The sequence below is a fragment of the Aegilops tauschii genome, chromosome 2, assembly GCF_002575655.3.
Source record: "Aegilops tauschii subsp. strangulata cultivar AL8/78 chromosome 2, Aet v6.0, whole genome shotgun sequence".
NCBI classification, from domain to species: domain Eukaryota; kingdom Viridiplantae; phylum Streptophyta; class Magnoliopsida; order Poales; family Poaceae; genus Aegilops; species Aegilops tauschii.
The window spans coordinates 508,727,398-508,740,010 of NC_053036.3; the positions used below are offsets into that span (position 1 = coordinate 508,727,398).

The 12,613-nt window shown below is 46.4% G+C and overlaps 2 protein-coding genes across 3 annotated transcripts; one reads left to right on the forward strand and one right to left on the reverse strand.

The window, feature by feature from the left end:
* The first annotated feature begins 198 nt into the window (after positions 1 to 198).
* On the forward strand, positions 199 to 3,670 carry LOC109764905 (4-hydroxy-tetrahydrodipicolinate synthase 2, chloroplastic). Its single transcript, XM_020323688.4, has 3 exons — positions 199 to 441; positions 1,382 to 1,462; positions 2,512 to 3,670. The coding sequence occupies exons 1-3, from the start codon at positions 317 to 319 to the stop codon at positions 3,437 to 3,439; spliced, it is 1,134 nt and encodes a 377-aa protein (XP_020179277.1). The 5' UTR covers positions 199 to 316; the 3' UTR covers positions 3,440 to 3,670.
* LOC109764903 (uncharacterized) lies at positions 3,639 to 10,573 on the reverse strand. Of its 2 annotated transcripts, XM_073508924.1 has the most exons (10): positions 10,122 to 10,470; positions 8,644 to 9,107; positions 8,048 to 8,162; positions 7,262 to 7,894; positions 7,072 to 7,170; positions 6,668 to 6,790; positions 6,275 to 6,399; positions 5,131 to 5,278; positions 4,246 to 5,051; positions 3,639 to 4,161 (listed from the first exon to the last, which is right to left on the reverse strand). In XM_073508924.1, the coding sequence occupies exons 1-10, from the start codon at positions 10,416 to 10,418 to the stop codon at positions 3,777 to 3,779; spliced, it is 3,195 nt and encodes a 1,064-aa protein (XP_073365025.1). In that variant the 5' UTR covers positions 10,419 to 10,470; the 3' UTR covers positions 3,639 to 3,776. The 2 variants fall into 2 exon arrangements, with proteins under 2 accessions (XP_073365025.1, XP_020179275.1); XM_020323686.4 differs by lacking the exons at positions 3,639 to 4,161; positions 4,246 to 5,051; positions 5,131 to 5,278 and having other exon boundaries at positions 6,217 to 6,574; positions 10,122 to 10,573.
* Positions 10,574 to 12,613: the final 2,040 nt, after the last annotated feature.

Below are 12,613 nucleotides of genomic sequence, written 5' to 3' on the forward strand. Positions count from 1 at the left end.
TTGGCAGGGCAGCTCTGGGTCCCATCCAAACAGCCCCAAAACCACTATGGATGTGATTCATCACAGAGGATTTCATTAGGAGTGAAAACTTATTTTTTTTTCTTTTTAGAATTAGGAGTCGAAGGGCCCAGGCCACTGTTCTTAAAAAAAAAAGGGGGCCCAGGGTCCAGACGTGACTAGCCCAACCCAGCCCAGCGCATCCAGACGGGTTAGAACTTAGAAGCCGTTAGTTCCGTCTGTCCACGGCGTCAGCCACGCCCAGCCCCAAATTCCAAAACCCTCGCCTGGTTCGCTGGTTTTCACTCGAAGGACGACAATGATGGCGGCGCAGCCGACGGCTAACCCGGGGGTTCGCCTCGGCTGGAAGGCCCCCGGCGCTCTAGCATCCCCGCCGCGCCTGGCTCTGTCTCGCTCCGCCGCGGCCCCGCTCGCGTCACACAGGTTGTCCCCGACTCCCTGGTCTCTCTGAGTACATTTTTGTACTGTATAGTAATCGATTTGTGGACTACCAAAATCGGAACAGTCTGATGAGAGTATTTATGTGCGAATTTCGGTTGAGATTCCAGGATTTGTTCGGCCATTGGATACTAGTCAGTGAGACAGTGAGATTGGGTCATTTGGGTCATTGGGTGGATAGTGAATAGAAGGTCAGCGAGAATTGGATTCCCCCCGGGCAGAAAAGAACAGAACCGGATTAGTTATTTGCTCTAGTTCTAGACTTGGACCTCAGAATAGTTAGTGTATTTTGGTTTGAGTGTTAAATTAAGGATAGTGGCGGTGTGTTTGCTCTTACTTTAGTTGGCACCAAACATGTGGAGGGCTGTTTGGCTGTAAAACTATTCCAGTGTGATGGTTGCCCTTTTGTTGTTGTTATTAAGGAAGCATATTTTATACTAGCAACTTATCAAATATGAGGCACCAGACAATGTGGTGGGTGGACCGAGTCTGCATTTGAGCTATAATTAGTCAAATCTTTGCAAATCCTTTGTTTCTAGTAATAGAATCGGAAGCTATGAAGCCTCTTTCTCAAGGAAAATAAATAAATAAGTGGTACCAGTAGGCAGCGCCAACGTGTTTCCTGAGCCACACACATCTTGGTAGGTACTCAAGAAGGTTCCATTGCAGTGTTATGGTTTGCACTTGTTTTACTCAAGAGGCTGTGTTTATAATATGTTTCATTTGTCCTACAATATACACAGCTTCCCATCTTGATTATTCAGGATTGTCATCCTTCTGTAATGTGCAGTTTTCCTTCCATTGTTAGAACTGGACATGGGTTTTAGCTTTCATTTTTGCACACTGGTTTCAGCTTGTCTATTCTGCCTAATATTCTGCTCTACTTCCAAAAGCAACACACTAATGCCAAAAAGTGCTTGTACAGGGTTGGCAGAGGAAAGTTTTCAGCTGCGGCCATCACTACTGATGATTATCTTCCAATGCGAAGTACTGAAGTGAAAAATCGGTGACTTTTCTCTCTCTAAAAGAAAGCCTTGGTTTCTTGTTTTATTCATTTCATCATAGGCTGCTTGTACTTTTTGGTTGATGCCATTGAACAAGCTTTTAAGTTTGCGTATACCGTAAAGCTAACAACAGTGAACCCCGGATTGTACGGACTCAGTTAATATGTTGTCCCCCTCCTATTTCTCTGCTGCCTCACTTCAAAATTTAGAATGTCTTGGGCAACTTCTTGCAATGGTCAGTATCTGTAAATTTTGCTATCGCCGTTCATTGAGTTAGGTCAAACAAGAAACATATTCTTACTTAAACTGATGGAGATTACGTCAATTTTGGCCCATTTTTTATGGCATGGTACTATGGCAGCCTGGATACAGTCTTGAGGGCCAGATGCTTTACTGGTACACCAATTGATGATCATGTTTGCTCCCTGCTGTTTTCTGTTGCATGGGAGGAATATGACAACTCCCCAAAGCTACCGAGAAGTAGAAATGTGAAGTTAAATTTATTGTCTCAGAGACAAGGGATGAAAACATACTGGGAGAAGATGTCTACAAAGTCAAAGTTATTGTGTTTGTGTGATCAATCCTGTTTCAACCGTCACTCGATTTATTGTTGTCACATCAGGGCCCACTGGCATAACTATTATCTTCTGCAGTTTGTACCTTTTGCTAAATTGCCACATGTAGTTATGTACCATTTCTCTAGTGAATTACAATAAGTCCAGGTCTAGCCCCTGAATTATTGTTTCTTAACTTCTTATTATCTTCCTTTATTAAGCCAGTTCTGTAAAACTAACCTAGTTTTTGTGAATTATCTATCTCTCGTCTTGATAATCTAGTCAATTGTTGTAGATAGGAGAGTCTAAACTAAGCATATTATATGCTTGGTTCATTCTGCTAAACAAATGATGCTTGTACAATCCTAGTGAATGGGTAACTGAGCGATTTAGTTGCTTAGTACACATGACTAACATGGACCATCCTGTCTGCACACAAGTATTGGACGGCTTTGATACATGTCTGCTGCTTATATCTGATCTTTCCCTGTCTGCAGGACATCAGTAGATGGAATCAAAAGTCTCAGACTAATCACAGCGGTCAAAACCCCCTATTTGCCAGATGGAAGATTTGATCTTGAAGCATATGATTCTTTGATAAACACGCAAATAAACGGGGGCGCCGAAGGTGTAATTGTTGGTGGAACAACAGGAGAAGGTCATCTTATGAGCTGGGATGAACACATCATGCTCATCGGGCACACTGTTAACTGCTTTGGAACTAACATTAAAGTGATAGGCAACACGGGAAGTAACTCAACTAGAGAAGCGATTCACGCTTCAGAGCAGGGATTTGCTGTTGGCATGCATGCAGCTCTCCATGTCAATCCTTACTATGGGAAGACCTCAACTGCAGGACTGATCTCTCATTTCGACGAAGTCCTCCCGATGGGTCCAACAATCATTTACAATGTGCCATCCAGGACTGGTCAGGACATACCTCCTGCAGTCATTGAGGCACTCTCAAGTTATCCAAACATGGCAGGAGTGAAAGAATGTGTTGGACATGAACGAGTGAAGTGCTACACAGACAAAGGTATAACAATATGGAGTGGCAATGATGACGAATGCCATGATTCAAGGTGGAAGTATGGTGCTACTGGAGTCATTTCTGTGACTAGCAACCTTGTTCCTGGTCTCATGCGCAGTCTCATGTTTGAAGGGGAGAATGCGGCCCTAAATGAGAAGCTACTGCCTCTGATGAAATGGTTATTTTCTGAGCCTAATCCGATTGGTCTCAACACTGCCCTGGCTCAGCTCGGTGTAGTGAGGCCTGTTTTCAGGAGACCGTATGCCCCTCTCTCTCTTGAAAAGAGGACCGAGTTTGTCCGGATTGTTGAAGCAATCGGGCGGGAGAACTTTGTGGGACAGAAAGAGGTGCGGGTTCTGGATGATGATGATTTTGTGTTGATCAGTAGGTATTAAATAAGTGAGTTCATTGTGCGCTATGTACGTTACGAACAGCGGCGGTTCTCCTTTTAGACATTTCATCAGTTGTTCAACAGCCATATGTTTTATCTTTTCTGTGATTGGAAGTTAACTTGGAACCCTGTGGGGTTTCTTTGCACCCTATAATGCCAGTTCTAGTGAGAAATGAGGATAAGCTAAGAGATGTACAGCTCTCTTGTGATCAATCCATAAATAGTATTCCTTCTAGCTCTAGCTTACTACAAATCATATAGTATTATAAGTGTCTTATTTATGCTGATCAAGCCATGAAGTCCTGTAATGCTGTTTAATCACACATAGTATATATATACAACTAGTCTGTTTTCTCCTCTTCTTCCTTGTCTGCAGAGTTGCTCTTGGTGATGGAGGAGACGACCGAGAGCGGCACCTGCTTGGCCCACCGCTTGATGTCGTTCACCCTCTTGCCGGCCTTCCTCCCCTTGCCGTGTGGCCTCCCCGCGCCGCTCTGCCGGTCCTTGGTGATGGCGATGGCGAGGTCGTTGGGGAACAGCGAGCGCCAGTAGAAAGCATGCAGGAGCGTCGACACGAGCAGCAGCGACACCATGGTCGTCGACATGAGGGAGAGGCTCAGCGCCAGGGCTCTGCTCGTGAAGCACGGCACGGCCTCGGCGTACTTGACGGTGGCCAGCGACGCCGTCGTCATGGGGAACGTGTACGACCACCACGCGATGGAGAACCTGTTCGTCGTCATGGCGAATGATCATCGAGTTCATCGGCGGGATTGAATCGAAAGGTGGTACAAGACTAGAAGTGGTGCTCACCGGAAGCCACGGAAGAAGTTGATGCGCACGACGAGGGACATGTAGAGGAAGAGCGCCATGAAGAAGAAGGTGCGCGCGACGGCGTCGAAGCTGCCGTAGATGGCCGCCCAGGCGAGGCTGGCGGCGGACGGCGTGGCGATGAACATGGAGTAGACAGGGTGCAGCTCCATGGGCAGCGCCTCGTTGGTGGGCAGCCGCTGGTAGAGCGTGACGAAGACGACGATGTAGTGGGAGACGCCGATGGCCCACAGGAACTTGCCGGCCTCCTCCCACCCGACCCTCGCCGCCAGGATGGCGCCCACGAAGTTGCCCACCACGGAGAGGTGCGACGACGGGTTGGCCACCTTGCACAGCCTCCGCTTGCCGCCCGACAGCCACTGCCCGTAGATCTTGAGCTCCAGCGCGAACAGCGGCGCCACGAACGCGCACCACACGGCCGGGTGCAGCCTCGCCGGCGCGAAGGCGCGGGGGAGGCCGATGGCGAGGAACATGGCGGCGATGGACGGCGTGAAGAAGAAGTTGACGCGCACCGGGTGGAAGAACTCGCGCCGGATGGCCTCGAAGTAGAAGACGCACTTGAGCGCGTAGGTGACGGACGTGGCCACCAGCACCGCCGTCGCCAGCAGCCACACGGCGACGTTGATCATCGGCGTCACCCGGAGGAACCCCATCGCCGGGCTCGCCGCCAGCGCGCCCCACAGGATGGCCTGGCTGCCGAGCCCCAGGCAGACCCCGAAGCAGCCGATCGGGAACCGCAGCAGGAACGGCCACACCTCGTCCTTGGGCAGCAGGATGTCCTCGTAGTCCTACGTGCAAACAGTTCAGTCAGTATGATTCTTGCAGCTTCATGGTGATCGGCAAGGACAAGATGGATGGATGACTTACGCGGACTTCGTCGAGCTCGGGGCCGCGGAGCGCGGCGAAGTAGCGGCCGGCAGGGACGCTCTTGTTGAGAGGGTCCACGTCGGCGGGCCTGCCGGCGGGCTGGCCCTCGGCGTGGTCCAGGTCGACGCCGTCGAGCTCCTCCTTGATCCTCGACGGCAGCATGGAGTTCTGCTTGCTGAGCGTGGACTTGGTCCGGAACATGCTGAAGTCGCCGCCCCTGCGCGCGGCGCCGTCCGGGCCGAGGCCGCCGCTGTGGTTGAGCACGCCGAGGCTCTTGCCGCTGCGCGGGAGCGCGCGCTGCCCGGGCCTGCCGCCGTTCCTCCCGCCTCTGTCCATGCCCATCACCGCGACGCCGCTGCCCAGGGACACCTGCCGGCTGAAGGCCCTCTGCGCCGGCGGCGGCCTCCGGTCGCTCCGGAGGTTGAGCGGCCCGCTCATGGACGTCTGCCTCGGCTCCTCGGGCTGCTGCGCCGCCGCCCGGATGTCCACTGCCGCGTGCTGGCCATTGCCCGCCCCCGCCCCCGCCCCCGCCGCCGCCGACGATGGCTCCGCTCCCGACATCCCGCAGCTAGCTACTGGATGGCAGCAAGAACTCAGGTGCTCGAAATGTTGGCGGCGTCGCCGTCCAGCGCCGATATAAAAACTCCGCTCCGGGCCACGAGGATGTCAACGTGAGCCGTGAGCGGGTGCTTTCACGTGTGCCGTCGCCGCGATCATGCATGCACACGGAGAGGCCATTGTTGTCCAAGTGGTTGGCCGATGCCGAGGACACCATGGATCACTGCCAGCCATGCCTTTTGCACCAAAGGGGGGATGCCCATGGCGAGGTCACGGGCACTGGCATCCACTGGGTGTGCTCTGCCGTTACCGTCGCGCCGGTCACAAATCGGCGAAAAAGCTCGGAGGTTTTGTAGCCACGACGATGCGTGAAAAGCAGGGGGCCGGTCGAGGAGCCCTGCCTAGTGTGTTCGGGGCTGGCATTTCGGCAAAAGCTCACGTGTAGGTACCCAGCAACCACGCACGAACCCCCTTGGCATGTGATCTCAGAACCAGAAAACCACTACGAGTTCAGATGCAGTAAAAACATAAAGCAAAAACTGGCAGATGGGCCAGCTCCGGACTAGTTCATTAAAATTGAAGGTACCACAAAATCTCGGTATGTTTCTCCACGACAACAAAAAGCTCAGTCATCTTCCAGCATTTCTGAATGGAGATGCATACATGTAGTGCTGCAGTACTTGTAGCTGTACCTATGGAATGGTACCTTGCCTGCCAGGGATGAGAAACAGCATGAACATGCAGCGTCGTTTGCCGCTGTTGTTGTCTGCGTGGAGCTGCCCGCCGCGGTCGAGGGCCCTGATTGAACTGCTAGCGCCGTGAGCCTTCTTTCCGCTGCCGCTGCTCTTTTCTCTCTTTCGTCAGCGAGTTTTCGGTCTCGTTCCTCCTGATTAACAGTAAACAAAGGTATATAAGTATGTGTGTGGTGTGGAAATAGCAAACATGTGCTAAGCCTAAGATGGTTGCCTTTAGAACATACCTGCATAGAAAGAGCAACAGCCTGGGGATTCTTATGTTTCAGGCCTGACACAGAAGCAGTTGGTTTGCCCATTTGGCCAACTGAAATGCCTTTAGCAACAGGTTGTGATTGCGCTGCTAGCGCCTGAAGTTTCGAAGGATTAAATATCAGACGTGAGCGGCTAGATCAAAAACATATCTAGGAGTGATGAATGTATAATGCTCACCAACCATTTTTTTTAATAACAAGATATGAAGTAACAATTTAAACGCCAGCAAAGCAAAGCACTATATTCGGGGCAACCAGTGAATGGTACTTGCAACAGTATCACCAGATAGTGTATTGCATTCATGTGCAACCAAGTATAAGATATACATGCAGTCATATTTACTCACAACAATCATAATAATGAAACCATTACCAACCTTCTCTTTTTCCTTTTCCTTTTCCTTTTCCTTCTCTCTAGCCTTCTTTTGTTTCTTCAGTTCCTTTGCTCTGGCTTTCTTCTTGGCATCCTTCTCTGCCTAAAGAACAATTACAGATCAATTAACACAGCCATCTTTTTCCCCATTCAACGAGAACAAGAAAACTTTGTTCACAGGACATGAAACTCACCTGTTTTGCAGCTTGTGATTCTTCCATTTCCTTTGTTAATGCACTAGGCACCTCAGCAGCATGCCAATCCCATTTGTCAAGGTTGAGCGCCATGAATCTTCTGAACGTATTTCTGACTTCTTTGTCTGAAGCCAGCAGGTAAGGTGTCTTTCCTCTTTCATCTTTGATACAAGGATCCAAACCCTGCTCGAGCAATTCCATAGTTTGTTCAACATTGCCAGCCTTTGCAGCTTCATGGAGAGGTGTTGTTGCATTATTAGATGGTATGGCCATTGCTTCATGCGAACTCGATGAGTCCAAAATAGGTTCCTCAGGGGCCACACTTATTTCTTCCCTTGCTTCTGTACTTTGCACAAACTTTGTCACATTTTCCACAAGGGGTAATACTTCACCCATAATAGAGCATTCCGTCTCATAATAGAGCTGTGTTAGGTTATTGTATACGCGTTTCGCTTCTTTCAAGGTGGGCCGATGAACAGTCAAAGGGAGTGGACGAATATCACATGCTTGCAATACCGATTGAGCCTTATCCCCATCAAAGAGCATCTGGCGGTTCTTTGATGGAGCGTATATATAGACACAAACACAGGCGTCAAAGTATGGCTTCCAAGAAACTATTAATTCTTGAACTTCCTGCAATTAGACCGACAACAACAACAACAAATAAAAGAAATATAAGTAAACCATGATCAAATTTGGATACTAACTTGTAATCAGGTGCTAACATCTACTAGACTTCCAGTGAAAAGGCACCCAAATAAACTTATGCTCTAAATTGCGTATTACCTTTTTCAATGCTGCTTCGTTATAGCGGCGAAGAGAGGAGCCCGCTGAGTGTGCAACCTTTCCAGTAGCATCTTTTCCAGACTGCCTCTTTCCAGCCTTTGCCCTTACAACATACCTAACACATAAATAAGTAAGAATTAACAGTTATTACTAACATTAAGTCAGAAACAGCATTGCCAACTAATTTTGCTTGACAAACAAAAAATCCAACTAATTTTGCCAGTCACAGAGGTACAACTATGCTGACTGAAAGAATAAAATTTATTCTGCAAGGTGAACTTGACATGGTTATCAAAAGCGACAGGAAAATGTTCGTGGCTAGATTATCTAGTTTAATTCAGTCAAACTTTACTACTTTAATATTTATGATTGTGTAGGAGCATTTCTTACTGTTCCAATGAGAAAAACATCTCTATCATTTTTTTTAGAAATAATTTATTCTGCGTAGGGCAAAATTACTGAATGTTGTCATAAAACTGAGAGTGTTGATGTTCTTTATCATGTCAGGGTGTACATAGAAATTCATCACGGTAATGTCGATAAAGAAAATATGGCTAACAAGCATGGACAATATTAGGGACTGACAATCTTGTTACCTGTGAAAAGTTTTATTTGCTAACATTTTGTTTCCATCAAAAACACATCCAGCAAAATGTCCACCACTTGTTAATATAATGATCCTCAAATGCGATGCATTGCGAGGTTCACATGCCAACTGCTTCACTCTATTTATCATCTCATCTTCATGCACATACAATGTAGACCCGTGATTTTCCATTTTTCCAGATTTGCAGTCAAAAAATGGTTCTTCATGTTCTTTGAACAGTACGCATCTCCAAAAAGAAACTGTGTCACCAGAATGACCATGAAAAAAAAGTTTCTTCCTGAAGTCTTCCTTGCCTTTAACTGAGAGCCGGTGATCCGATGCAGGCACATCTTCCCTTTCGTCCTCAGAACCAGATACACTAGATACCTCCAAATCGTCAAATAGAGAATCAGAATCAATTTTTTCCAAGTCTTCTTCCTTGATAATAGATTTACCAGCAACACTCAGCTTAACCTGACAGGATTGCCAGAAAAACAGATTCAAGAGTGTAAATAAGATGAGAAACATGTAGCATGGATAGGTTTTTGAGAATGACTACACAAACCCCACAGTAATTAGACTAAATATAACAACAGCGGGAGGAGAATCATGCTTTTAAATCCAAAGTTCCACTTAACAATAACCGTTTTCCTTTCAAGTATGTAGCAAGTAGAAAGTTTTGCATTGAATCTTCACAGCATCAAGATAATTTTAAAATAAAATTGCCCCAAGATCTAAACTAATGATTACGAACTAATCGGTTTAGTCAGGTGGGTAACCAGAGTAGTAAAGTAGATAATAAATAAATAAAAGAATGCAAAGTGGACCAGTAAAGACGGCATAAACATTTCCAGTTAGTAGGACATGAACAGTTTACTTTTTTGTGAACATTTCGCTGTTGATACGAGTGACGCCATGTGGATGTAAGATATGCACCAATGCAAGAGGAAGGGCAATAAAGAGTGGAATGACTCCTATGAAATATCTGAATTTGGTGGAAAACGTCAAACACATGTAACAAACAAATTTTCCATGTCAAGTTTGTGGGGCACAGTTATACTATGTGATGGCACCCAATTTATAGTTACTTAAACAAATAAGCTGTTAGTAAGGAGCTTTCGCAGAACAGCAATTCTAAACTCACCCTAATTGGGTTTCAAGTTCTAACATCTAGAATTTGGGGCTCCAGTGCAATACAAGAGGCTTCTAGTCAGCTATTCCTAGGTATCACTGAATGATTAGATGAATCTAGAGGCTCAATTGATTACTATCTGCTGTCGTTCTCACGTACTCCACTGAACAGCACATACAGCTGCAGGTTCGTATTTCCATCTGCTGAAGAATGTGTCCTGTGACCAAACACCAGCATCTAAACACAATTTAAACTTTTTCTTCAGTTGCTTCTTCCCACATCAATCTAGAGGCTCAATTATATACGTACAAAGGAAGATGCGATGTCAGTTAAAGAAGAGGGATGAGGATATATACGTTGAGGCGGTGGAGATCGGACTTGAAGTGCTCGCGCTGCTCCTGCAGTGAATCGAATTCGCCGGCGCAGGTTTTACACGTCCACCGGAACCCCCCGGCCTCCGGCGGTTGCTGCTGCTGCAACGGCGCCGGCGCCGGCCTGGAGGGTTCGGACGGCTCCGCTGGGGAAGGGGCCAAGGCGGGGTGGGACCGGAAGAGTACATACGAGTCGAAGAAGTCCGAGGGGAGGTCGAAGAGCGAGCGGGGAGGTCTATTCTCCGGCGCGGCCGCCGCCATCTGGGGGGCGGAGGAGGCCATGGCTGTGGATCCGACGTTTCGTGCCCGTGCGGTACGCGTGGAGGCGGATCCGCTTCATCAATCAGTCATCCAAAGACTTGTACGATAGGTTTGCCGTTGGATCAGAAATCGACGTCGCAGAGCAACTAGTCAGCCTTCTCAAAGACAATAAAAACGTCGGTTCTCTTATTTGCAGATTAGTCCTGGTTGCAAATTCTTATTCACGCCATTAAAAAGGATATTTCCAAGATTGCCATTTCTTGTTTTTTTTTGCATACATCAAGGTTTGAGATTGCTAACCGGGCCTGCCACCCGGCAGATCGTTAGTTCTCGCCGACTCAACTTGTTAAGTGACTTGCTCTTTTGTCAACCCTAGCCGTCACAAAAAAATTTCCCATGCCGTTGGCTCGGTCCCCTTCCCTTCTCTCGTCTGGTGGCCTCGTTAGCGGCTAGAGGAGTAGGGACTCACCCGTTGCGTTGTTATTAGTTTTACTATGGTCGTGTTTCCTCCGCGGCGATGGCAAGATGGTGGCTGCAAAGACGAGTTGGAATAAGGCATCTCCCTACCTCGACAACGTCTAATCTGACACTAGCAAAGGGCCAATGAGGGTATGTGTCATCAGATTTGCTGTGTCTCTTCGATCTTGGCACTTGATGTGTCAATTAAGCGAAGTTGTTTGTTGAATTTTGGTGCGATGACTTCGACCTTTTCTTTTGATTTGTTCTGTTGCATGGTCCTATTTCTCCAACCATTTTGGGTCGGTGGTGAAGGCAAGTATGTGTTATCTGGGGTGATGCCCCAGTCAAAATTCTTTCAATGTTTTCTAAATACCATTTCAAGCGATGGTTAGCATTGCACTCTTCAAAGTTTGCTATTACAAGGGTGTTTGCAAGTATCCCCTCCTCTTGCTATCACTTAAGTGCAATTTTCAAGATCCGTCAAGTGGCACACAATCGAAGAAAAAACATGGCTAGTATGGTTTCCAATGAAATTTTGTTTTTCGCCGGTTATTTTTTGTGTCATTTTCTTTCTATTGTATTGGCTACTATTTTACTTGGTAGTTTTCTAATCTAAGATATCATTTGGATGTCCTTTTTTGAAGAAAAAAATACTCCCTCTGTAAATAAATATAAAAGTGTTTAGATAACTAAAGTAGTGGTCTAAACGCCTTTATATTTCTTTACAGAGGGAGTACTTGTAAGGTGACTTCTGAGCATTATCTCTTCGAGACAAGGTCGATCATGATTTAGCCGAGAGTATTAGGCTAACTAAATGATGCCACGCGTGTTGATGCGGGAACCTTGCTAAAAGAGAATGCAGAAAAGTTGCTAAAACATCTAAAACTAGTGGGAAGCAAATGCAAGCTTAGAGAATAAAAAATAAAACACAAATGGTATAAAGGAAAAAAACTATAGTTACGTTCATTTCTAACAAAAATGTGAAGGGTTAACTACATATGTATGCTGCAATCGCCCAACCCATATTGTCAAATACAAAATCTAATGAAAAAATAACTTATGACGGACATGCATGAATTGATGATGTGACATATTGCATGCATAGAGACCAATGCAAAAACAATGTAATTGTTTACTTACATGCACAGCTTGCTTATGTGGCATGGTTGCATTTCTAGTAAAAATAAGTAGTGGGTTGTAACTATTTAGGAAGTGAAGTTTCCACAAGGTGTTGTTATGGGTGGGATCAATGGAAAAGAAGATCAACAAATTAAAATATAGTGAAAATAGATGTTTCTAAGATGGATGTGAACAACATAAAGAAGATCCCCTCGGGGATCTAGCATTCGTGGTGCTATATGTATTATTATTTTTGTGAAAATTAATTGTATCACTCATTTTGCTACAATCTTTGTTACATAAGTTTATGGCCTCATCAGGCCCTCAACCAAGCCATACCATAACACAACCACTAGTTCTACCATAAGATGTCATCACATGGCTTACAAAAAAATTGTCTATAGAATGTGAGCGATACAAGAATTCCATTGTTACATGAGTTGTCTGATCTCACGAACATTGAAGCTATGCTGAGGTCTATCCTTATCTCCCTTCATCAACATTTTAGTGGCCTCCAGGCAACCTGATTCAGTGACAACACGTCGATCACTCCATTGTAATGCAAACAAGAAACCCTCCCTTTTTTGAGAAAAGCGAGAAACCCTCCCTTATAGCACATAGTTCAGCCTCGAGAGCGC